The sequence below is a fragment of the Manis javanica genome, chromosome 17 (assembly GCF_040802235.1).
Source record: "Manis javanica isolate MJ-LG chromosome 17, MJ_LKY, whole genome shotgun sequence".
In the NCBI taxonomy this organism is placed as follows: domain Eukaryota; kingdom Metazoa; phylum Chordata; class Mammalia; order Pholidota; family Manidae; genus Manis; species Manis javanica.
In genome coordinates, this window is record NC_133172.1 from 47,009,586 (window position 1) to 47,036,295 (window position 26,710).

General features: G+C 42.9%; 1 protein-coding gene across 5 annotated transcripts; it reads right to left on the reverse strand.

Annotated features, from left to right (window-relative positions):
- Positions 1 to 22,175, reverse strand: DYNC1LI2 (dynein cytoplasmic 1 light intermediate chain 2). Of its 5 annotated transcripts, none has more exons than XM_073226827.1 (14): positions 21,834 to 22,175; positions 21,664 to 21,737; positions 19,498 to 19,614; positions 15,956 to 16,186; positions 11,449 to 11,618; positions 10,463 to 10,556; positions 9,309 to 9,444; positions 7,068 to 7,179; positions 6,475 to 6,534; positions 5,682 to 5,723; positions 5,156 to 5,273; positions 4,216 to 4,332; positions 2,815 to 2,882; positions 1 to 1,079 (listed from the first exon to the last, which is right to left on the reverse strand). In XM_073226827.1, the coding sequence occupies exons 1-14, from the start codon at positions 21,938 to 21,940 to the stop codon at positions 1,044 to 1,046; spliced, it is 1,482 nt and encodes a 493-aa protein (XP_073082928.1). In that variant the 5' UTR covers positions 21,941 to 22,175; the 3' UTR covers positions 1 to 1,043. The 5 variants fall into 5 exon arrangements, with proteins under 5 accessions (XP_073082928.1, XP_073082931.1, XP_073082930.1 ...); XM_073226830.1 differs by having other exon boundaries at positions 1 to 1,895; XM_073226829.1 differs by having other exon boundaries at positions 2,769 to 2,882; positions 21,834 to 22,174.
- Positions 22,176 to 26,710: the final 4,535 nt, after the last annotated feature.

The following is a 26,710-nucleotide window of genomic DNA, read 5'->3' on the forward strand; positions in this document are numbered from 1 at the left end:
TTGTAAGCAGTCTGGATTCATGTTTATTGAAGCCAGTAATTAGAGACATCTTATTTTCCAGCACTAGAAAGCAAGGTTCCACACGACTGCAAACTGCATCCAGATAGAGCCATACCCCTGGACTAGGGCTGGTGGGGGAATAATCTGCAGTCCTAATTTTAAGTTAAAAATATCAATAATCCTCATATAGAGACAACAGTGAACTTTCACTTACAGCATCAACATTTTTAAGGTCATGATGTACAGAGCAGTCACTTTGAACTTTGTTAAACTAATAAAACATGAAAACATCTTCAGTTTAAATAGTGATTTTAAAATGCCAATCAAAAAAAAAGTGCAAAAAAAATTACATAATGCTAGCAGCATACCCATTGCATTTTTTAGGAAAGACCACATCATGGCCTTTATCTTGGTCACATCTTATTTCTTTGATTTTTCCATTTTAAAGACAAACAGCAGATGTAGCCACTATAATATAAATAAATAGTCATAAAACTGCCTTTAGCAGTTTACCATACAAGTGTATTCTGCAAATAAAATGAATTTTACTTTAAAAAAGGCTGTTTGTTGTTTGGCCTTTGGTTCCAATACTTGAAAACCTCAAAATAACAAAATATCTCCCCTCTTCCCACCCTTCAAAAAGAACCCTGCAGCTCCCCGAAGTTGGTAGACTTTGGCAACCACTGAGCACATGACACTAAGCATTAGTGTCTTCCAAAACTAAGAGCATCCGCTTGTCAGGAGAAACTAAAAGTGGTATTTCTTCACAAGACAGGTGTCTTCGCATTTCACCGGTTTTAGTACAGTTTATATTGACTCAAAAAGTGCTCATCAGTTTAAATGACAAAAATGAAACAAAAAGTAACATTTTCCAACAAAATTTAAACTCACACTGTATCCCTCTTAGGCACATGCCTTTCCAAAGATTCTTTCTTGTTTCCAAGGTCACTCGTTTTGCAGCACCCCACCCGCCAGCTGCTATAGAGGGATTAAGTGACCCCACCATTAGTATGGCTACAACCTGTTAGTTGATACCATAACTATCATTCCAGAGTCAGTTTGCTGTCATTACTGGGACACTGAAATAAAAAAAAAACAACTAAATTTTAAACAGGGGAAAAGTATATTGTCAACAATAAAACTGGCACAAGAAACATGTTTTTACGTTTGTCAGAAAGACAAGTCAATACTCAGCTTTCTCCTTAACAGTGTTCAGACCTTTACAAAAAAGCAATTCAAGACAGTCTTAGACTCTTGTTACATTAACATAGGATATTAGTGATGCCCAGTACTATGTTAGTGGTCAGTTGAATCTGGTATGTAGAAGTAATGATATTAGGGAAGTTATGCTCAGACACAGTACAACAAAGTTTCATATAAAAAAAGTAATGAACTGTGGTTTTTTCCCCTTGGTTTGACAACAGTTTTATACAGTAAATTAGTGGTAGTGTTTGCATTCAAATGTTCTGTGTCACGTATAAAATTAAAAGTGCTATTTCAAATATACCGAAGTCATTTCCAGAATGGTAGTGTGACATGACAATGTGCATGAATTTGCCCTAAATAGAGACACCTAAAACTCTTATTTCGGTAAGAAAGAAATGCTACATTTTATGAAAAACACAAACAAGAGAAATGTATCATTTCCATTTTCAATATAAAACATTCACACTTATTTGTTCTTCTGATAGCACTGATCAGACCAGGGAGCTAAGACAAGACCCTTTTGCATCAGTGGAATTCCGTGAAGGTTTCCACAGACTGTAAGGCAGGGATTGGTGCAAGCCAATTAATCAGAGTGCAATTACATTAAAAGCCTCCCTCAAACTTTCTGTAGCAAATTGCTTTATGGTAAAATGAGAGGTTGGTCACCCATTCTCTATTAGTAGGCCAGCCTGTGGTAGTAAAAAAAAAAAAAAAAAAAAAATTAATTTGAAAAACAAAGCAGGAGCTATGCAGCAAACACAATTCAAAGTAAACTAATTTTGTAACTGCTGACTTTGAACACACCCCAGTGAGCGTCTGCCCAAAGTGTGGAGCCCAGCACCTCCCACAAGGACATGGCTTGGGCCAAGCATGTGCTTCTTGGGCAGCTACCATCTTCCCCACCTGTCAGCTCCACCTGACTCAGGCATCCCCCAACTTAGCACATCCCTCCTAAGTTAAAGATGCATTCAGAACAAGTCTAATTCCCGTTTTTACTTAGTGTTGAGTTTGGAAATGCTTCTTAAAAACGATTACTTGAATTCTATTGAACACACAGTACTACTAACACTGCTCAGTCCCTCCTTCCTCCACCTCCTTCAACATTCAGCTTCCCCACTATCACTTCTCTCATTCCTCCTTTCAGTCCTTGTCCTTCCTGGACTTCCTGCTGCTTCATCTGCTTCCCAAGAACAAGTGAATTTGCTAACAAGCACGCAACTGGTCAGACTAACCATCATACGATAATTTCCTGGTCTCACTGCTGCACCCTGAAAGAAAGTGGGCCCTCCTTCTCACCATCTACCTTCCCTTCCACAAGAAGCCCAGCGGCACTTGCTTCCCACAGGACAGCCACATGCCTGAGAGTCCAGAGGTTATCCTTAACAAAGGGGTCTGACATGTAACCTTCCTAAATGTGCACTTCTCACTCAGACAAGCCAATGAAGTATTTTTTTTAAGTTCATATCCCCTACCCCAAAAAACTGATAGCATGTGCCATATCAGAATAATCCTTGTCTCAGCAGATCAATATACATAGTTATTTGGTCATTTTACATATGCACTTTTTAAGGAGAATCAGGCTTCATTTTCTGTTGAAGAGTTTGTTACCATGGAGTCTGGTTTTCGAGTCATTCTATCCAGTTCTTCTTGAACATTTGTCAACACAGTCTTTTGTCCTTAAAAGAAAAAAAGGGCAGCAGTGATGGGAGAACTGAGAGCAATTTTTAAAAAGGAACATTTAAAATTTTACAGACTTCTATAATCACACATGGTTGATGTAAGAATGAGGAAAGTCTTTTTTGTTGCAATGATTATGAGGAGATAGCCCTTAACTCAGCCCTTTTTAATTACAAATGTCATAGGTCTATGACTCCACCCAACTACAAAACTGCCCCTGCCTAGGGTGCCTTTGCGCCAACACAGGTCTTTTGTAAACATTCTCACCACCCAACCCTGACCCCTATGCACTGCCATCACCAGCTTCTTAGAGGTGGCATCTGAGTTTCTGGCATGAAGCAAACTACTTTCTGTGCCTCAGATAGAACAGGTAGTTTAGGTTTTATTTCTAATTACAACACTCTAGGCTAACTCACATGAACAGTCTGGAAATGCCATGCTTCCGTATGTATATAAAACTAGTGAGGCCATACATTTCAATCCTGCGCAAAATCAGTGCTCATATTTTTTTGCTGTCAAACACTAACTGGGGCCTGGAAACAGCCTCTGTCTCCTGTTAGGGAATACCAGCTGATAGCCTGGATCACCAGATGAGATCCTGAGTCTCTAAGAACTCGGGAGCCCCTGAAGACCCAGGCTGACCTGAGGATGGAGTGATCTGAGCATCAATTTGGATTTGAAAACACCAAATAGGGATGTTAACTGTATTAACACCAATTAGGGATGTTAACTGTATTAAAATTCCTTATAGCCAGTGGAAAATTAAAAGCAAAGACCTTTTTAAAATGGTCTCAAGCTTCCTGGGTAAATGTGTAATTCCCAATGAACTTAGCTCTCTTGTTTCAGAGATCTCTGAGACTACAGACATGCCCAATTGTCCACACAGAGAGGGACAGCAGGGTAGGCTGCTACACAGAGGTGTATATGTGACAAGGGCTTCATGGAGGAGGAAATGATGACCCTCCAGTGAGACAGGGAAGGTTCACAGGCTCTAGCTCATGGCAAGACTGGAGGCAATGAACAAAAATCGTTATAAAGCATCACAGAAAATTAAATAGAATAAATGTCAACACCACATTCTATATTATCGCCTCCAATGGACAGAGCTTCTGAGGACCTGTACATAAACGCCACCTTTAATGTGCCAAGGAAACCTACATGGTAATAAGGTACTATTACTGCGCAGTATGAAGTGGAGATGTGCCTCCTTGCTTGGCTGCTCAAAACACCGAGGGTCTGAAGGCCAGGTAAAGGCTGACATGCCTGGCCACCCGCCACCTCCCAGCACTGTTCAACCACAAGGGGGACAGGTTTTCAAGGGTCCTTCAGTACCTGACTTCTTGGCTGTGCTCTGCACCCCACCAGCACCAGGACTTCCAGGAGAGCCTGTTTTTTTACTTAACAGACTGTTGAAGAAACTGGCCAACACCCCTTCACTTGCTGCATTATCTAAGGAAATAATAAGAAACAGAAGCATCAATACAACCTGGATGACTCAAACAAACAAAAAATTACTGGTTTTTCAGGTTGAATTACCAATTTGTGGCAAATCATCTTCCTAGGATACTGAGCACATTCACTTACTATGACTATATATTGCCACTGCTGGGGTTAAGGTGTAAGCATAAGTGGAAACCTGTTTAGATTTCCCACCTGTTCGGAGACATAACAGATAACCATGCCCCACATCATCTCCCTGTCCATGAGATGTGTTTTTCCAAGTTTTGTTAATTCCTTAACACTCCAAAGCTGCTATGAAGAGCTCTCACCCTGAATAGAAGATAGTCATCACACATGCAAAAACTACAGTTTTGTTCTGAGGGCTTTATTGCAGCCAACATCTTTGGGTATTACTAAGTCATGGGGATAATGGCTACTTAAACTAATAAGTAACTGAGCTTGACAAGAGAAGGGGGGAAAATCCTCTAATTCAGAAGTGGTAATAATACAAAGAGAAACAAAGCTAAAGACTCAAAACACACATTTTAAAGTAAGTTGACACTGTATTCCTCTCTGAAGGAATTGGCACGCCTGAGGTCTTACACAAAGACAGGTGTGAGGGCCACCAAATCTAACAAAGGAAGGAGCAGGCCTTGGTCTCCGCCAACCCCAAGGCCCCTCCCTCTGAGCGGGGATTGGAAAGCAACCTTCCTTGGGGAAGAAAATAGCCCAACTGCTCTGAATCTCCACCTTTCAAACCTGGCCATGGAGCTCCTCCCTGCAGGGCTCAGGCCTAGGACTAAACCACCTTCCACAGAGACAGGATACATACTTTTGATATTTGGGTCCGGCTTCTTTACTGACGTGCCTGGCGAGGTACTAGGCACGCTGGCTGGCCCTCCCCGGCCCTGGGTTCTTGGAGAGCCAGAAGGTCCTCTTGCAGGGGATTCCTATGTCCAAAACCAGCCCAAGTCACACACAGACATAAACATAACAGAAAACATATATTCCAAAAATGAAGACATACTTCTGAAAAGTAATTTTCACAGTTTAGGGAGAAGGGCTGGCAGGACCTGGGTGTTTGATCCCAGCTCAGTCCTTTTCTAGACCTCAGTTTCTCCTGAGAGAAGAGAGATCAAGATAGCAAAAGCTGCTGACTATAATTCCCAGAGCTGTATTTCTTCACCAGATTTTTCCTGAGTTCCTACCATGTTCCCTGCCATGGGCCTTTAGGGAGACCAAATTCCCTTTGCAAATAGGAAAGCCCACACAAATGTAAGCTCTCAGAAATAATGGCATAAAAGTCTGAAGACATCCAAGATACTGGGCCTGGACCCTGTTTAGTGTAAGGTACTCACAGAAGCTCTCGTCGGCGTGGCTGGCTGCTTGGCAAGGAGTGACTGCAAAGAGAGGGGCACAATGGCTGTTAACCAAGGCCTGTAGAATGCACTGAAAGTCTGGAGACACTCTTCCAAGTACTCCACTAGAGGGCACCATTAACTACAATCAACTTAAGAGGTCTCACACTATAAAGCAAAATACTTAAACTGAGCAGCTTGGTGTATGGTGAAAAAATACCCCCAAAAACCAGTTCAGAAGCTAAGGAAGCAGGGAGAGCACAGAAGGGACAGCTGGTGAAGGATCTTTCAACACCCCCTGCAGGTCTGCCCACAGCACCAGGCAGAACTGGGGCAGTCCAGATGCAACACAGAGGTGGCGCTGGGCTTGCGCTGGGAACTGTCAGCTTGGGGAAGTTACTCTCCTTACCAACAAGCTGAGTGTGTCAGCTCACTTGCCCTCATGCACAGGGCTGTGTGTGGCTATGTGAAATAATGGAAATGAGGTCAGGGCACTTGGTAAACTATCCACACAATATTACGCCAGAACACCTACATTTCCCAGTGGGAAAGCATACTTTAAAAGATACTAACTAAGCCTATCACTTTAGGACAATCTGTAAGGCAGGCAGGAGAACCTGAGAAAGCTATCTCACCATTTTGTACCAATCCTAGAAATGAGAAGGAACGAGGAGACAGGGTTCACAAATACTTCTACGCTGCAAGCTCTTTTTGATACCCCCCAACCTTGCCCCAGGGAACTGGCATCTCACCCATGAGGAAGCCTCTACTCCGGCCTCCCTGGTAGGCTCACCTGCTGCTTCATGAGGAACACCTGCTCATCCTCTGCTGCCAACTCTTTGTCATGGACCAGCTGTGAAGTGAGGTGAAGTGATACACTGGTTTGTAGTCCCAGGCCAAGAACCCCTGAACTACTGTCAAAATTCATGCTGAAAGGAGAGTCTTAGGTTTGGGTCTCAACACGGGTCTGGGGAGAGTCCCTGTTGAGACCACAGCATTGTGTTTTTCCCCAGTTCCAAGACAAGTCTTGGCATGTGGCCAGCTGACATTTTTAAGTCTGGCAGTGCTAAACAAAACCTCCCACATCAGGTCTGCAGATCACAGGAGCAAAGGGAGCTACAAACAGTACCCAGAGGTAGCAGCGGCACTGTCAGGATTTAATGGGAAACTTCAACCCAAACACATATGTGGGTGCTCCATCCCCCATGCCCCACCACCTGGAGCCATTTACAGAGCACCAGACTTCCTCTACAGACTTTTTTTTAAAGGCCCTTGGATTACTCCCTCACCCACCTGCAAAATGGCCCAATGTGTAAGACTGTTTCCTTATATGTTTTTTCCCCATAAGAAGCACATATAACTCTTTAAAGTGATTGATTTGGGCACCTTTCTCACAGGAGGTTTCACAATAAAATCTTCATATGCATCTTCTGGCTTCACAGTTGTGAAATTTTCATGTAAAATAGCTATTTTCTTTTCATTGTCCCAGCCTGAAGGTCTGAAGTCAAAGAGAGAGAAGTGCATTTGTTTTTCTTGGGACTGCCTTACAGCGTATCAGAACACATTCTTGATTAGGACGACTCCTGGGTGAGATCCTTTCCCACAAGATTTGGTCTGTGGTTGCTGGGACTGGCCTATAGCTTTTGGCAGACAAACCAAAATTTACTGCAGGTATAACCCAGCAGATCAATAAAACAGGCTCTGCTCCTTAGTTAAGTTCACAGAACCCAGAATGGGATCTTATTGATTCCATAGGCTGACCCACAGGGAGTGTTCAGAACTTTCCCACAACTCCATCCAGAAGAGCAAGGATACAACAGGGCCCTGTTCTGACAGAGTAGAGAATGCTGAGAGCGGCACAGAGAACAGAGCTCAGGACAGAACTGCTTCTCTGGGCTTTGGCTGGGAAGCACCCCTCCTGTGAGCTGTTTCTCTGAGAACTCTTCCTTCTGACAGTTTTCTTGTGGACTGGTTCTTTTATTTTACTGATATGGGAAGATATAACCTGAAGCCAAGGTTAGGGGGACCAGGACATGCACTATCCTGGGCCCCAAACCAGAGGGACAAAAAAAAGTCCTCGAAACTCCTATCCAGCTCAACATCACAGGGCAGAATGGCACCCAGGTCCCATTAAGTTAAGCCATAGCCTACAGTTCCCACCAGATTCTCCTAAAGGAGTAACTGTGAAATGTGCTATATAACATGCTTTTGAACTCCAAAAGTTCTAAAAGATGGCAACTGATTGTTCCAACAGGGCTCTCATTCTCTATCCAACTCCTTCCTGCACATAACTCTGTAACTAGAAGAGTGCTTAGCCATGGCGCTCCACCCAAACAGCCTTGCTGACTTCACCAGCTCCCCAACAGGCAACCACCAACAGGTGCAGAGACAGGCCACCATCAAGATGCCGCCACGACCATGCAGCTCTCAGAAGCTGCGAGATGCTTCTTTACTCCAGACCAGCCCCAACCAGTCTCCCAGCTCTTCCTGCTCCGTGGGGATCACATGCGATTTGGGCACTGGCCAACTTCAGAACATACCACTCCCTGAGCTTGTGTCATTGGGACCAGCCTGATGGCTCTGAACAACAGTTCTCTAAAATCAGTTCAAAGTTTGCTCTCTGAGCAGCCCAAGTGAGGCTCTCCCTGAATTATTTGGAAGGAGACCTATTCAGTCCACTGGAACTCTTGGCTTTCATCCCTCAGCTTTCTCAGACTGTCCCTCCAGGCCCTGCATTCCTTCTAGCCTGCCTGACATATATCACTCATCCTTCTGGCCTCACTCCCACTTCTCTGCTGCACTGTCCCCATCACCCCAGCACTGCCCTATCCCTGCTTAGCTGGGTGCCCTCCTAAACCACATGCAGGGACCATGTATTATTTCTGTGTCCTTAGCATAGAACTCAGGCACCTAGGAGGTGCTTGGTATTTGCTGAATAAACTGGAAATCTTTTTTAAGTCCAGAGGGTATCTAAACCTAAAAACATAAATTTACCAGCACAAGTCCTCTCAAACACCACAGCTTCAACAACATTCATTTATGAAACCACAATACTTATCATCCTCCCAAGAGAGATAGACACAAACTTGGGCAAACAGGTATCCAAGTCTCTGTCCAGGACAATCAGCCCTAGTGGCTTCCCAAATGTGAAATACCACAAACACAATAAGCCTTCAGAATAGCCACAGCATGCTGACAGGGACACCAGCCAGCATGCTCACAATCATCCCTGCCAATGGGCAGGGAATCCAGATGCTTCAACAGAAGACATTCAGGATCCCAAGGCAGAGCAATTCCCTATACTTCACCTTTCTCCCCAGCCTCTATTCTACCAGATTTGACAGTAAGTGGCAAAAATGACTGGCTTAAGTTTCGGCAACTTGCTCTGAAGAAAGGCAGCACCCTGACCTCAGAACGGAGGCAGAATGGCAAGTAACATGGGAAGGAGCAGAAAGGGAAAGCTGGGTCTATCTATCCCCTATGAGGTCCAGACCAAAAAAAACTGCCCCAAGGCAACAGAAAGCTGGCTGTACAGACAGAAGGCACCTTGCTTGGAAGGATAAAATGTAAAGAACAAAGGTACTGTAAAGAGAAGCAGTTTGAAAGTGTCACCTATAAAGAACTCACATAAAAACTGCATCCTTTTCCACAACTAAGGCAGGTGTGGCAAAGTGGAAACCATATGTTTTATGAACAATGTACTTATACAGCAAGTCGAGATTTTTCTCTTCCTTCACTGATGTGTATATCAAGGCAGCTCCATCTGATCAATCCGCTTAAGGAAAACAAAATCACTGCAGGAGGAGACAAAAGCAAACAAACAGAAGCACACACCTTTGTGCACACCACCAGCACTGGGATCCCCAGGTTATGAGTCAGCATGTTGTCACCTACTCACATGTTGATCAGTTTTTGACCAATACATGATCAACAGAAAGGGTTAAAATTTTTAAAACTTAAATGGTCAATACAGATGAACCATGTCAAAAGTATAAAGCACATTGATGCTAGCAAGCCATGCAGTTCTTTTTTTAACATGTGAACTGTGTCTTCTGACCGCTTAACTTCTTAAACAGTCAAATTAATGGCTCCTGGGCTAGCCATAAAAATACTTTAGTATACCTAAGAAATAGACTTTTTCCCAGGCAGATGCTCACATGATCAAGTTACACCTAAAAGATTATGCACATTTATGACAGATGGGTACTGCATTGCCACCCTCCCCTGAGCTGGACAAGCTAAGGGTCCAAAGAAGTGGTAGGAACCCAGCCCTCACCCCCACCCAGGGTGTGGGACTATGGGACCAACTGCTACTGGATTTCTACAGAAACAAGAACCTAAAGACTACTGACACAGCATCTCTCTCATGGACAGCACACCACATCAATCTGTGGAAAACACCTGCAGCAACTAAAATAGTAGTGTTGTGTAATTAAAATTTTTCTGCAAAAAATCAACATTTAAAAAGATTTCCAAGGTATGATCAAAGTAATCTGGTAATAAAATTACCATAAATCAGCTTTCTTCTTAATATGAAAGCCAATTAAAGGTATTAAAAATAAAAAGTGATCAAAAAGAGGCACAAATTAGTCTCAAATTTCAAGGCAGTTAAACACAAAACTAGCATAAAGATGTATATAATTTCTCCCTGGCATACGGCTCTTCTGGATTCAGAAAGAACTTCATCTCTTTGAAGATGCCCCCTTTGGAAAGAAGCCTGGAGTAGCAGACAGACAGGGGAGTCTATCCTCATGGGCCCCACCACAGCACCCCAAGGATACACTGGAGGCAAAACCTCCGCAAGTGTGACTGGATGAAGTCAAAGTGCTCGTCCCTGTAATCATGCTCCTTCTCCAGGACACTCACCGCATCACACTGCAGGGAAGACAGAAAGAGAAAGGAATCATCTTTTGTCTCTCTGCCTGCTGAGGATGGGAACAGCATTTTCCTCAGAAATAAGGTATCACAGCTCCAAAGAAGAAAGCCATAGCCAAGTATTAATTAAACAAGTGTGAAAGCCAAAGAGAGAAATTTCTTGTCCATACTGGATCTGTTACCATATCTGTAAAGTGGGGATATAACAGGATGATCACCTCGCAGTTGTTCTAAGAATCAAATGAAGTCACATGAGGAAAGAGGCCCCAGGACATGGCTGAGCACTGCACATTCCCACAGGGCTTCACTCTAATAGCATGATGCAAATGGCACACCCTGCTGGTGGGCAACACAGTAGTTCACTGGGAATAACTACTTCTTTTACAACTTTCTCTATGACTTACCTTAATTTCTATTTCCATCTCATCACTTTATAGGATGGAAGATACTCAAACCTTAAGTTCCCTTCCTTCTTTTCCTAGGATTATATTAATTTCTGAAAATCATCTCAAGTCCAACAGGCTAATTTAGAGAACCAAAGCCCAAAAGAGTATTATTTTTTCACAATTAGTTTGGACTACATGAGCTGGTATACAGAGTTCTTAAGAACACTGCTTTTACTTCTAAATTTGAATCACTCAGTGAAGTTGACAGTGCTCCATGAAGACATTAACTCAGACTATGAACAAGACTGAGTGATGATATGTTTCCACCAGCAATCTTAAATTAGAGTATTTTCTATCCTGATCCTGACATCTTCTATATACCTTAAAGAATCTTGAATTAGCCCAACTCTCCTATGGGAAAACATCTAATTAAAACCTCTTGGTTTCTTTCAGATGGTGATGTTCACTGGTCAAATCCAGAAAGTTTGCACTTCCCCGGCACACACCTTTGTGCACACCACCAGCACTGGGATGCCCAGGTTATGAGTCAGCATGTTGTCACCTAGAGGCAGAGTGACATTTTCTTCATCAGGTCCTGAGGTCAGAGGCCCTCTTCTCTGTGGGGAACCTTGACAACCTTCTTCAGGCTCAATATAGTCTTGAAAATCTTTCACAACTACAGGTGAAAAAGGAAAAGAAAATTACACACATACACACACAAAATAAAATATACACGCCAGCTTTAGAAAAGTGGGAGAGGTAGTAACAAGCACAAAACATAAAGAGTTGTGACAAACTTCCTGATTACACCCTACTGCAATATTAAGGATTTGTAGATGGTGATGCAAAATGCCACTTCTGACATAGTCTGAGTAGATAATTTCAGAGCAGCAAAGGCATTCTCCCAGACATATTCAATTGTATCTGACCCTTAACTGGGTTTTTAGAAACTTCTCAGGCTCCAGTAGTTCCTACTATGAGAAAAGTCACTTTTCTTACATACCTTCCATTTTCCAAACAGCAGAATATTTGAACTGTGCTACTTCAACAGTGGCAACCACTACAAACAGCTTATTATTTATAAAATTTCTCTGAGTCCTCACTAGAAATAGCAGCTGCAAGGAAATTCCACAAGAACATGCTACTTCCATACAGCTGACTTATGTCTGCAAGGAGGTGCAGGGCTGGACTTGCCCAGCACCAACCATGACTCCTTTGTCACCTTCACTCCTGTGGACTCGGTCTCAACTTTAGGAGATCCTAAGTCACATGTGCAATGTTCACAGAACTATTCCTAACACAACAAGGGGTCGGTGGTACAACATCCATTTCTTGGCACACACAGTTACTACCTCAGTGAAGGATGCAACCCCACAAGAGGGCCTTTAAGCTCAAGAGTGGCCTATGGCCTTGGCTAAGCCAAGTGAACACAAAGGCCACAGGCTTTACCTTTTCGTGGTGCTTCAAGGCCCATACATCAGGCCAGGGAACAAGGACATGATGGTTAAAGCTGCCTGGAGACACAGGAGCAAACAGGCAGCTCTACCCCTCTACACCCAATGGGACTAAAGGACCAAAAGGTCTTTTATTTCTCATCCACAACATGCTCAATAAGAAAGTGCAAATAACTGGATTAAAGAGAATCTAGAGAAAGATACACATATGCATCTTCTCAACAGGTTTCAAACACTTTAACACAGTAAGTTTTAAATTATAAAGATGTTAGACTATCGTTATATAACCTTCTGGAATTATCTGGGAGTACATTGTACTGGGCAAACTGAAAACTAACTGCCTAAGCCCTAAAATGCAGATGTAGCATTTCATCTCTACAATTCTCTTTAATTAAGCTCATTCGCATAATCTCATTGCCCATATAAGCAATCTACTCAAGAGATTTTTACTGCATTTTGGACCAAAACAGAGGAGAATTTTCTGATTAAGTTAGCATGATTGTTCAAAGATCTTGAAGGAATGAAAGGTTCTCACTCTTTTTAAAGCATTTCAACAAATCTTCAAATCAATAAAGAATACAATGGTTCAACTGTCTGGATATTTTTTATAACTGCCCAAGATCAACCAGGGCTTCCAAGACAGTGAGCAAGGCAGAGCATGTAGCAGGTTACAGGTAAGCTGAGTGACCATGGGACGGGAGTCAGGGGCAGGGCAGCTCCATGAAACTCCATTCTCCAGTGCGCTGCGCCAACTCTGCTGTATTCTACATACACCATGCTCCCAAAGTGGTTGGGAAGCCCTCAGACTACTCGCTCTCTAAAGGAATGACTTAATTATGGCTGTCCAACAACAATAGGAAACGCATGTGTGTTTTTAATAACTTGGCATTTTAGAAAGTAACTTAAGGCAGAGCAAGTTCATTAACACAGAGGTTGGTGAAAAGGGAAGATAAAAACATAATGAGGACTAAGTAATTTGGATAATAAAATGTGCATTTCCCTTAGGTCACACACGTAACTTAGTATTAAAAATTTCTCTCTAGATCATGGGATGGCCAGTATTTCACAGCAAGGGCCACTGGCCCACCTGAGGCTCCTCGTTAGCCTCAGGTGGGAGTCGGTATGGGAAGAACACAGTGCACTGTACGCTAGCTGCTGCTACCTCACTGACATTCCTGAGAAGACCTCAAAGATGGGCACCTTATCTTTTTCCTCTATTTGATAAGCAAGGGAAGCCTCAGACACCCAGCAGGAAAAACAAGACCAACCTACCCACACGCACCACCTTCTGGTGGCTCTAAGGGATGCTCTGCCCTCCCCCTTGCTCAGATGGATCCTGCAGCCAAACAGCTGCCACAGATTCAGGACCACTGGGGAACCTAATCCAGAAAGAGTAGTCGGCAAGGAGCAGCCTTCCAAACTCAGTACACTGGAGAATGATGTTAGATTGGAAACCAGGTGGGTGACAGGCCTTCATTCACTCATTCAATGCAACACCAAGAGTCTAATTAATCTGGAAAGCAGGAGTCCTCAGAGCAAGAAGATAGCCAACTACTTTATTAAATTGTAACCAAAACCAGCACAAAGGCACTCCTTCAACATGCAACACAAAGGTGTGGCTCAAAGGAAAGGCAGGGAAAATGACAGAGGCCCTCAGAAGGTAAGCCGGAGACAGGAGGCACGGGCAGTTCCAGCAATTGCTAGTTGGCCTCAGTGCCCTCTCTCCTCTTGCTCTTATAACCAAATGGAACCCTGACACTGAACCCATGGCCACACAGACTGCATTTCCCCACCTCCACAGAAAGACAGCAGGCACACACACTTCATCCCTTTTTTCTGCTTTTTCCATCCTGCTGCCTGGTACACAGATGTCAAAGACCAGAGCTCTAGTTGTCAAGAGAAAGAATCATACCCTAGAGATGGCAAAGTAGTAAGCAGAAAGGAGCCAGGGTCCTTGCCCTGTCTTCCCAGAGCTGCTTTCCAGGCCTGAATTACCTACCCCTGGATTTCATTTACAAGATAGAGAAATAAACCTCAATCTCATTATTTTGGGTTTATGTCACAAGCCATTGAATCTAATCCTAAATTGACAGACATCAACGACTAAGACTCCAAACTAAATTCAGTGTGCCATGGGAACACACACTACCTAGAAGCAGACATCCTGTCTGCTTTATGTATCCCCAATGCCTAGAAGAAACCTGGTACAAGGCGGACCTTTCCCTATCTGGGAAAGAACAGTATCTTTGGCTCAATCTCTGTCCTTTTTTCTGCTTTAACAAATCTTTATAAGGTTGTAATTTTAAGAAAACAGTCTCAGAAATAAATCTCCAATGCATTAACCCACTAATCTGGGTACAACACTAAATGTGAGTGAAAGGAAAAATAGCTCTTCAGCCTCACAACCATTCTAAGAAGTCGTCTTTAGGATCTGTTTCAGGAGAAAAAGAGGCATTATCTAGAAAGATCAGTGGCTAAAGACAGATGAGCTGAGCTGCATAACAATCACTTGCAGTGCATGTGTGAGTGACCTGGGAAACACACATGCACAGCAAACCAAACAAGCAGATGTTAGACTCCCTGTTTTAGCAAATGTGGGACAGGAGCAAGATGAAGTTTGACGGGAAGATGCACAGCAAGAAACCTGATTTGAAAAACACATTAACATTTCTGAATCCTTCTGCCAGTAAGTGTGAAGATTCCCTGTGCCATCCCTAGAAGCCATCATTAATTCACAAAAGGGAATGATATCATCCCATGGAAATAAGCAAGGCTGAGCCAAGCCTGCCCTGGCCAAGACTGCTGCAGCTACACAGCTCCAGCCCCCGCCCCTCCCATTTCCCTGGCACGCAGACAGAGCTGATGTAACTGCACAGAAGCAAGGGAGAGGAAAAACAAGCTTCTGAACCACATTAAGGAGAAAAAACAAAAACAAACTTCCTTTAACTTGAAAGGTCTTTGTTCTCAAAAGGACTTGGATGTCCTTAGCCTTAAAATAGCCCTTCACTTTAATGACCATAAAAATGACCTTCTAATTTTTAACTACAATCATATATTTGCTGGGTCCCAAAATGAAGGATAAAAGGAAATAAAAGAATAGGTGTAAGGATAAGGAAGGACCTCAAATATCTGTCTTTTGTAGGACTTTCTTTAAACCTGCCAACAAGTGGGTCCATAGGACGTCAATGGAATCCCAGGGCAATGGACTTAAGTCGCAGAGACCACAGCAAGCTTCCACACCCACTGAAGCTAACTCAGCAGAGAGTAACAGAAAAGCAAAAAGACCCACAGAACTGACCACATTTTGGGGGATGAGGGAAGAACCCTTTTATTTTAGGAAAACCAATTTATTTTCTTCAACTGCGACACTTGAGATAAAGGCTACTTGGAATACTTTTTTTTGACTACCGAATTTATGAGCCGACTCTGAAGCAAATGCTAGCAAATAAAACACACTCTGTAAGGGAAGCTTTGCAGGCCTCTTGACCTGGACAGGAAGGTGACTGGGACCATCCAGAGACCAGTGAATTTTCCAATTACAAAAATCCTATTTACTTACACTTCCGTTCCAGCTCCCTCATTTCTTCTGGTGGAATTTTCATTTTATCAATGTGCTCACGTAGAACACTAGCCCATTTCTGTAGAGATTCCATTACAGTCCAAGGCCTGGACATGTCCACAACAAAAATGACCAGGGTTTCTGGCAAGGATTCAGCAGAAACTGCAAACTTCAGCAGGCCTTTGTGATACAGGTCTCCATCCAGAATCCACACATTGCAGCGTGTGTGATCTAAGAAAAGATGTGAAGCTAAGTTACTACCTGACAATGACCATCAGCACAGGTGAAAGAGTCACATCAGAAGAACCTGAAGGTGATAGCCACAGAAGGCCACATAGAACAAAGAAATCCTAGCCAGAAAAGGGCCCAAGTGCTCAGTGGACAGAAATCCTTGGTCAAAGTGCCTGGTGAACTATCCAAACTTTAAAAAAGTTTAACTATCATAATACATTGTGTCCACATCTAAAAAGATTCCAGCAATGTCTGAGGAATAAAGATTGACGGATATGTTAGCACTCATGAAGAATCAAGACACTAATAAAAGCTACAAATTCATTGGTCAACTGTGCCAGTCTAAATTATTCATTCTCCTAAGATACCAGCATTGTGAGGCAGCAAGCCATACTGAAAAGCCTGTGGAGAAACAAGCTCTTCTTGTGTTGGTCACACTAAGCAGTGAATTCACATACCACCACGGGTGTCAGAGAGACAGGGCCTTCATATTTAATGTCAAGATAAATTGAAGTATGAATTACTGAATGCCTGGCAATATTGTACCAAATTATTTTTGGTACACAATATGGTTACGCTTTTAATATCTTTTAGAAATACATATGGAAGTATTCACAAATGAAGTGATGTATGTCTGAAATTTGTTTAAAAATAATCCAGTGTGGAGTGAAAGGAGAAGAGGGTGGGAGAAGAGTTTAAATACAATTGGTCAAGAATTGGTAACTTTTGAACAGGTGTGATAGATAACAATAGAGTTCATGACACTAGTCTCTCTAGATTGTATGTATTTTTTATTCTCTATAGTAAAAAGTTAAAAACATATATACACAAATGTGCAAGTGCTGGCATTTAACGAAGCATATGGTTCCAAAATCATACCTAGATGATCAAACTATAGAATGTAATTCTCTAAAATAATATATTTTTTAATGTTTTTAGGTATCATTTTTGAGAAATATTTTTTTACAAAAGTGCCTGAAGGGAGAACTACCTCAAAAATATATCGCTAACTTCTTTCCCAATATATGCCAACACACACCTTAAAAATCCATCTTCTGTTAGCTAATTTCTTTTGTGTAACCAATTCATTCACATGCTGTGAAGAAGTTTATATTTGTGATTTTATTTCAATAATATAAGGTTTCTATATCTAGCTACACTTTCAAAACTGTACTACATTTTAGATACTGGATTTGGGTTCTGTAAATGCCTTCAAAAATACTGCTTTGAAGCCGTGTCTGAAAAATAGTGTACCGCGGATTTTAATGCCTGCACCAGGTATGGTTCACTTTTTCAGCCTCTCTTCCCACTGCACACTACACATAATTCATCCATATGGACAGAGATCACACACACCACATACGGCGTTAAACAGATGCCCCCAACCCTGGAGGCTGTGGTCCGATGACATGTCATACCCCACCACAAACCAGGGACAAGCCATAGACTATTTTCTCTACCTGGGTGATACCCAGTCACACCACACACCACACAATAAAAAAGACTATGGCCAAAAGATGTATAATTAACCACAGGTAAGGGCAACTCTTCCATCAAAGAGGAACTTGAAAGTAGGTGACCTAAAAAAAAAAAATCCATAAATGCAGAGTCCAAAAAGATTTTAAGGCAAGCTTAAGGAATCTGAAATGAAAGTTAACATGTATTCAAAGGCAAGTGAATATGGTTAATACAATGCTTTGGCATGAAATATACTTATGTCATCTCGAAACAAGCATTGGTAGAGACTCACAGAGTACCTACACAATGTTTTATACTTTCAGTAGGACAGCAGAGCTACCACTGTGTCTCAAGTACTTGGCTACATCTGACTCATGCCACCTCTATTTTTGTCAATTTACAAAGTAGGCATTGTTACCCAATTCTACAAAGGAAGAAACTGGGATGCACAGTGGGCAAGTCAGTCATGACTAGTCACTACAGAGTTGAGATTCTGAACCAGTTCTGCCTGGCTCCAAAGCCCTTTCCACAATAACCATGCTACCCAACACAGACAGGAAGCCAAAGACTCAGATATGAGGCCTCTGGGCCCTGCTCAGTGGTCCCTGAGTCCCAGCCCTACCCACAGACTCTAGTGGGCCTAGATGGACACCTGAATGCCTTTGGTCTGCTTACACAAGGAGAGCTCTCAGCATCAGGTCTACCTCCTACTTTTCTTCCACACACTTCATGGCATGTTCAACATGTCAAAGAAGTTGGGGAGGAGGAGGAAGAATAAAGTCCCTGGGGTTCTAAGAAGATCACTAAGTTAACATTAATACAATGCAGATCTCCATGATTTAACAAGAGATCCTTACCCATGCCCTCTATTAAATGACTCTTAGAGATCAAAGAATTATAGTGCAGGGAAGAATGTGGGTCCTACCTCTTCATTTCAGCAATAAGGAAATGGGGGACCAGAAGTGGTAGGATTTGCCCCCTTATATAATCACCCTTACATAAAAATACTTACTGTTTAAATGGATAAAGGCAAATATAAAGAAAGTAATTTAATGCAGATACTTCATCCTTAGGCTACACAGGTAACTTTCCTACCAATAAAAAGGCACCAATTATTTATTTTAGAACCATTCAAATTTGACATGAAGCCTAAATGTTTATAAACACTTCACTATTACTGAGTAATGGTTAACTAAAAACCATTATCCACTCCAACTCATATTTCTAAGAATTTGAAAATATCTAATCCTTGGAAGAGTACTTACTATGCACCTTTAATTATCTTAACTATCTTACAGATAGAAACAACTACTACTCACATTCTAGAGATGAGAAATTAAGAGAGAACATTACCACCTGAGCCTCTATTCTCACCACTGAAGGAAACATAAGAAATCATTTCTACACTGTCACAGAGAGACTCAGAAACCTCTCCTGAGTATGTTGTTATACTCTGAACCACACAAATTTCAGATTCTCCACTAGAATTAGGAAAGGTAACAAAGATGCCCAGATACATCTTCCAAGCATTTCTTTTAAGAAGAGTCTGACACTTAAAAAAAATATCTTTCTCACTTCCTTTATGTGCACCTGAAACACTTCTTTCAGTATCTCCTCTCAAGTGGGGGCTACTCAGAGCACCAGCTAACAGTCCCATTCCCCATTTCTGCTAACACACTCTATAAGGAAAGTGGGTGAAGTCCTGCAAAGACACAGTTCACCTATTTTCTTGTGAGTAATTCTCTTAGAATGAAACAGAAAATTGAGAATGCCTAGACATGTTGCAGGAGTGACAACAAAGGAGTCAGAGAGACCAACAAGCACCCCTTATCATGGTTCCATGCTTTGCTCACCATCTCGGTCCTCGTCATGGACACTGAGGTAGAGATATTCTAGGCCTCTTCCTTTTTTGCCATGCTCAGCTCCTTGTAGTTTAGTCATGAGGGTTGTTTTACCAGAACCATCTTCACCTAAAAATGATGTATATAAAAAGACAAAGCATATTGTTTATTCTGGCAGAATGGGGAGCCTTGACATTCATACAGGAAGGAACAACTAAGAATTTCCAGCAAAACCTGCTGGTGGGGTCTCACCTGCATTCATAAACAAAGCAGGCTTTGCTAAGGGTGGCTGGGGTAGGGAGGAGTGATAAAGGCAGCAAATTCCAAGATCCAAAATGACATTCACTGCAGTAATCCTCACTTCACAGGGAAGGAATAAGGCACATACACAGACCCTACATACAATTCATCACACATGCATTTGGAGAAGTCAAAGTTAAAGGGGTTAGCTTCTCACACCAAGCAGTGTGATGCTCCCACAGGGTGATGCCTCATTCACAAGAAAAGCGAGACATTTTCAAAATATAATTAGCCTTAATGCCCAGGAACTCTGAACTAAAAAATGTCTAATCCTGCCTCATAATCATCAAGAATAGAAGCTCTTCTTCATTTGGATTTTACATATCTTTCATAAGCATCCTGGAGGCTAAGAAACTGATGAAAATTAATTACAGACCTAAGCAAAGCTCTTAAGTATAATCTCAGTAATTACCAAATGCCTCCTCATTCCCCTCCACCCAACTACTACCCACCCCCTTTCTCCAAAGAAGACCTTAAATATTAAGAGGAGCCACCACCAAGAAACATCACTAGGCACCCCTGGGATTTAATGACATGGAATTACAGAACCTGAGAACTACAAGACATTCCACAGATCAAAGGCCTCTTCTCCATCCCCGATGCCACTACCTTATTCAGGCCCTCTACATTCCATCTGGACTACAGAGAGCACCTGTCAGCCTACCTTCGGTACCCGCTCACTTTGAGCTACCTGCCCCTCTGCTGCCAGTGTTCTTTCTGTAACACAGGTCTGGTGTCCCTCATCTCCCATTCCTTGACCATCTCTAAGGGGTCTCTATTACCCAGTGCAGTGCTCATCACCTAAAGATCACATGCTTTCCTCAAGAACGGTGGGGAGACCACCACTGCAGTGATTCCCATGAGAATTAGGGGTAGGAGGTGAAATAAAAGGCCCTTGAGAATCAGGGGCTTTCAGGAGAAAGCAACTCTTCAGCCTTACACAATCTGCCCCCAACTTACTTATTAGTCACCTTCCACAAGGAGCTCCTGGTGGATACCAAATTCTCACACCCTCTTGTTACCTCTGTATTCCTGAAAACACTAACCCTTTGTGTCCTTGCATGCTGACGTTTATTCTTCAAAACACTTGACCCCAAAAGTACCCCTTTCAAAACAGCAGCAAGCAGTGTGATGCTCCCACAGTAATCTGCCTATGCCTGGCATGATGAAGTGCAATTACCCAACACATGTCTCCCACTAGTCTGAGGTTCCTGTGTAGTGCCTGCAATGTGTGCTGTCCCAGTGCCCAGCCTACAAAAACCACTCAGCAAATCCATCTGCTGCATGAACGAACTCAAACTCATTCACTTGTATGAGGAAACAGGCCTGAGACATTAAGGGACCTGACCCAGGTAACCCAAGAGAGAAGGCTGGAGTGATGCAGGGAAGTCCCTGGTGAGGACTCAAAGGCCTGCTGTCCTTTGCAGGTCCCTCCGACTGTGAGCTGCTCATGAAGACCAAGGAAAGGCTCCTGTGGCATCTCCCCATATCCCAGACCCCAAGTCACCTTTCCCCCGCCTCCTCCACCTAGCCTTCTCATCTACTCACTGCCCCCTCCGCACTCACAATATAGCGAACTTGGAGGTTATAAGCATAAGGACTCAGGGACATTCAAAGCCGGACTGAAGTTGCGGCCAAATGACTAAGGCATGTGCTCTCAACCCCACGCCAGCATCACTGGCTCTCCAAAAGCGACAACATCCCAACCTCAGGCGTGGTCTTGGCCACTCTCCGCGGTCCAGCCAGGGTCTCCAGGCCCTCCCCGGAGAGGCAGGCTGCAGGTAGGAGGCAGGGGACAGGAAGGCTGGGACCTGGAAAAGGGATGCGCGCCTCGCCCACCCCAGTTTCCCCGGCAACGCTCCTGCCTCCGGCGCTCACCGAAGACCAAGATGTTCTTGCCAGACGGCAGCTTGGACCTGGCGCGGGTGGACACCTCGCTCAGGATCGAGGACCTGTGGGAACAACGGCAAAGCGGTCAGCCCCGGGGCCAGCCTGGACCTGACCGGCCTACGACGTCCCGCGCCAGCCCCGCTGCCTCGCGGTCTCACCATAGGCTCTGGCCCTCCTCGTCTTCACTGGTCAGGTCGCCGGCGGCCCCCACCGCCGGCCCGTTGGGGCCCAGCAGCAGCTTCTTCTCTAACCCCACCGGCGCCATCTTGCCAACTGCAGCCACAAAGAGGGCCCTCCCCCGGGCCCGCCGAGGACCCGCAAGGACCCTGGCCGGGCCGCCCGCCGTCCCTCCGCGCCGCGCCTCCCGCCGCCAAGCCCGCAAGGTCCACGCCACCTGCCGCGCTCCGCCGGGTCCGCGACGACCGCAGGCTCCCACAGGAGCGGAGGCTCCCGCAGCGGCGGAGACGGGCGGCCGTCAGGCGGCCACCGGGGCAGCCATGCGTAGGGAGGCGGTGGCGGGAGAGGGAGCCGCCCGGGAGGAGCGCGCGCTGGCGGCCTCTGCCGGCCGACCGGCGCAGCAGCACCCGCCCTAGGTCCCCGCCCGGCTGGCCGCTCCCGCTGCGCGAACGGTGGGTGGGTCCGAACGAGAGCGGAGGTAGCCAGATGGACTGACGCGAAGAAATTGGACTAATACATGATAGCACCATTTTGTAGCGTTTACCGTGTGCCAGAGTGACACATTATCTCACTGACTCGTATCTAACTAACCCTTTTACAGATGAGGAGCCTGAAAGTTGAGAAAGCTTAAGAAACCTGTCCAAGGATCCAGTGCTAGGAGATAACATCCCACCCAGTACTTACAACTTACTCACTGATCATGAACTACTGTTATCAATTTTGCCTAATCCTAAGGAAGCATCACATCGAATGACTGGTCTTAAATTAGACCCGCAAATCCTCATAAATGCCCCGCTTATCAACTCCTTTGACTCTGTCAGGACTGTGAAGTAGTGATCTTTGCCGCAGTGAACAAATACACTTGAGCTCATTAACAAGGTTTTAAAAAGTATTTTCAGGGAGCCAGCATTTGACAACAGAAATAGAAGGCTTTAATGTCCTTTCTTCAGGAAAAAAACAGGAGGAGATGTAAAAGACAAAGGGACAGGGGAGAGAAGGGGAAGAAAGAAGATAATGGAAGAAAAAACATTTCATCTATCAAAGTTAACCTTAGGTGTGCCTCTCTACCAGAGGGCTCTCGCTATATTCTGTGGAAACAGGCTCAGGTTACAAGCCATTTCTAAATATCACAAGGAAATGGGATATGGCAAAAAAGCAACCACTTTAATGGGTTTTACTTGAGTAGGATTCTGATTCTAGCTTTGCCAAAATGTTGGCAGCAGATGCCCTTGTCTAGCTTGGATTAATACTTAGTCCATAGGCACACACCTGATCATCTACATTTGCCCTCTTACAGCACTAAACTATGTTTTCTACCTTTATCTTGCCTCTACCTACCACTTCAGCATTTTATTAAAAATAAAAATAATAATAATAATAATAAAGGGAGAAATGTGGGATCAACATATAAATCAAGTATAAAAATCAAACGAATATTCATATTTGACCTGATTGTTTATAGTTCATAATGCGTGACCAAAACCGAAAGTTTCTGTGATGAATGCCCTTGTACTGTTCACCATGTAAGAACTTATTCACTATGTAAGAATTCGTTCACCATGTAAGAACTTGTTCGTTATGCTTCAGAAGATTGGAGACTGACAAGAATTAGGCCTGAGATGGATTAATGATTGTACATTGAGCATTGACCCCCCTATACTGAATTTTATTGTTTTAACAACCATTTGATCAATAAATATGAGAGATGCTCTCTCAAAAAAAAAAAGGCAAATTAGAACAATGAGTTATTGCTTTCTCACCTATGAGACTGTAAATGTCAGAAAGTTGGATGTTACAGAGTGTTAAAGGGGGCCCAATAAAAGTACTGTTGGAAGGGAAAAAAAAATGTTGGCAGCAGGAATTGCAGGATCCAACCAATGAATGGACCTATCATCTGCCAACCAGAATGAAAGGTTCAAACAAGATAAAGGGAGAGACAACCCATTAAGAGTGACACCCCAGGAAGTCTGGAAGAGCAAGCAAAGTGTTGTAAATCATAAAAGGACAAGCAGTGTCTAAATTTTCAGAGGGCAGGTAAAAGATGGAGTGGAACACTACAGAAATGGAAAACTACAGGCTTTCGAACTTCAAAGCCCTAGGTGAAATTCTCTCATGCGATCAGTTGGAAAAGGAAGACAGCACTTTTTTATTTTTCAGCAATACCAAGTAGAAGAATGCTGTAGATGTAGCAAATGATTTCAACAGGGCATTTGACAATTCGAATCATAGACAAAGTGGAATGCAGGCTGGACCATAGCATTGAGGTTTGTTAAAGACCAGGCCCAGAGGAGGCAAGCAGGGACCTCTTACTGAGGCTGCTAGGGACCTGCCTCAACCTCCCACCCTGGCCCAATTAGTTCAGTGTGCTGTGACTTGGATTAAGACTGCAGCAGCACGCTCATAGAGGTTGTGGATAACCTGAGGCAGTGAGGGATTCCTAATATACTGGATGACAAAATGAGTACAGACTAAATCTAAACAAGAGGAAATTTCATAGAGAATTACTGAACTTCTGTAGTGGGGTTAAAAATGCATAAGAATAATCTACAAATTTTTTTTGTTTTGTTTTTAATTTTTCATTAAGGTATTATGCATATACACTCTTACGAAGGTTTCACATGATAAAACAAGGTGGTTACTACATTTACCCATATTATCAAGTCTCCACCCATACCCCAATGCAGTCACTGTCTATCAGTGTACTAAGATGCCACAGATTAACTATTTGCCTTCTCTGTGCTACACAGTTTCCCCCATGATTCCCCATACCATGTGTACTAAAAATAATACCCCTCAATCCTCTTCTCACTCCCTCCACACCCACCCTCCCACACCCCTCCCCTTTGTTGACCACTAGTCCTTTCTTGGAGTCTCTGAGTCTGCTGCTATTTTGCTCCTTCAGTTTTGCTTCGTTGTTACACTCCACAAATGAGGTAAATCATTTGGCACTGGAGTTTCTCTATCTGGCAAATTTTCTTGATTACTGTGGCTTTGTAGTAGAGGTTGAAGTTGGGGAGCAAGATGCCCCCAAACTTTATTCTTCCTTTTCAGGACTGCTTTGGCTATTTGGGGTCTTCTGTGGTTCCATATGAATTTTTGAACTATTTGTTCCACTTCATTGAAGAATGTGTTGGTAATTTGATAGGGATTGCATTGAATCTGTATATTGCTTTGGGATGGATGGCCATTTTGACTATATTAATTCTTCCTAGCCAAGAGCATGGGATGAATTTCCATTTGTTAGTGTCTTCTTTAATTTCTCTTAAGAGTGTCTTATAGTTTTCAGGGTATAGGTCTTTCATTTCCTTGGTTAGGTTTACTCCTAGGTATTTTATTCTTTTTAATGCCATTGTGAATGGAATTGTTTTCCTGATTTCTCTATTAGTTCATTGTTAGTGTATAGGAAATCCACAGATTTCTGTGTATTAATTTTGTATCCTGCAACTTTGCTGTATTCCGATATTAGTTCTAGTAATTTTGGAGTGGAATCTTTAGGGTTTTTTATGTACAATATCATGTCATCTGCAAAGAGTGACAGTTTAACTTCTTCTTTACCAATCTGGATTCCTTGTCTTTGTTTTGTCTAGTTGCTGTGGCTAGGACCTCCAGTACTATGTTGAATAACAGTGGGGAGAGTGGGCATCCCTGTCTTGTTCCCAATCTTAGAGGAAGCTTTCAGCTTCTCACTGTTCAGTATGATGTTGGCTGTGGTTTTATCATATATGGCCTTTATTATGTTGAGGTACTTGCCCTCCATACCCATTTTGCTGAGAGTTTTTATGATGAATGGATGTTGAATTTTGTCACATGCTTTTTCATCATCTATGGAGATGATCATGTGGTTTTTGTCCTTCTTTTTGTTGATGTGGTGGATGATGTTGATGGATTTTCGAATGTTGTATCATTCTTGCTTCCCTGAGATGAATCCCACTTGGTCACGGTGTATGATACTTTTGATGTATTTTTTAATTTAGTTTGCTAATATTTTGTTGAGTATTTTTGCATCTATGTTCATTGGGGATATTGGTCTGTAATTTTCTTTTTCAGTGGGGTCTTTGCCTGGTTGTGGTGTTAGGGTGATGCTAGCGTCATAGAATGAGTTTGGGAGTATTCCCCCCTCTTGTTTTTTGGAAAACTTTAAGGAGAATGGGTATTATGTCTTCTCTGTATGTCTGATAAAATTTTGAGGTGAATCCATCTGGCCCAGGGGTTTTGTTCTTGGGTAGTTTTTGGATTACTGCTTCAATTTTGTTGCTTGTAACTGGTCTGTTTAGATTTTCTGTTTCTTTCTAGGTCTGTCTTGGAAGGTTGTATTTTTCTAGGAAGTTGTCCATTTCTCCTAGGTTTGCTGCTTGTTAGCATATAAGTTTTTAAAGTATTCTCTAATAATTCTTTGTATTTCTGTTGGGTCCGTCGTGATTTTTCCTTTCTCTTTTCTGATTCTGTTGATGTGTGTTGATTCTCTTTTCCTCTTAATAAGTCTGGCTAGAGACTTATCTATTTTGTTTATTTTCTCAAAGAATCAGCTTTTGGTTTCATTGATTTTTTTCTATTGTTTTATTCTTCTCAATTTTATTTATTTATTCTCTGATCTTTATTATGTCCCTCCTTCTGCTGACTTTAGGCCTCATTTGTTCATCTTTTTCCAATTTCGATAATTGTGATGTTAGACTATTCATTTGGGATTGATCTTCCTTCTTTAAATATGCCTGGATTGCCATATACTTTCCTCTTAAGATTGCTTTCACTGTGTCGCACAGAAGTCGGGGCTTTGTGTTGTTGTTGTTATTTGTTTCCATATATTGCTTGATCTCTATTTTAATTTGGTCGTTGATCCACTGATTATTTAGGAGCATGT

Coding starts and splice junctions, on each gene's coding strand:
- DYNC1LI2 (XM_073226827.1), bottom strand. CDS start 21,940: ATGGCGCCGGTGGGGTTAGAGAAGAAGCTGCTGCTGGGCCCCAACGGG. Junction 6,535..7,067: donor TGAAACCTCCTGTGAGAAAG/GTGCCCAAATCA, acceptor CTCACTTCACAG/CTGGTCCATGACAAAGAGTT. Junction 4,333..5,155: donor GCCGGACCCAAATATCAAAA/GTATGTATCCTG, acceptor TTATTTCCTTAG/ATAATGCAGCAAGTGAAGGG.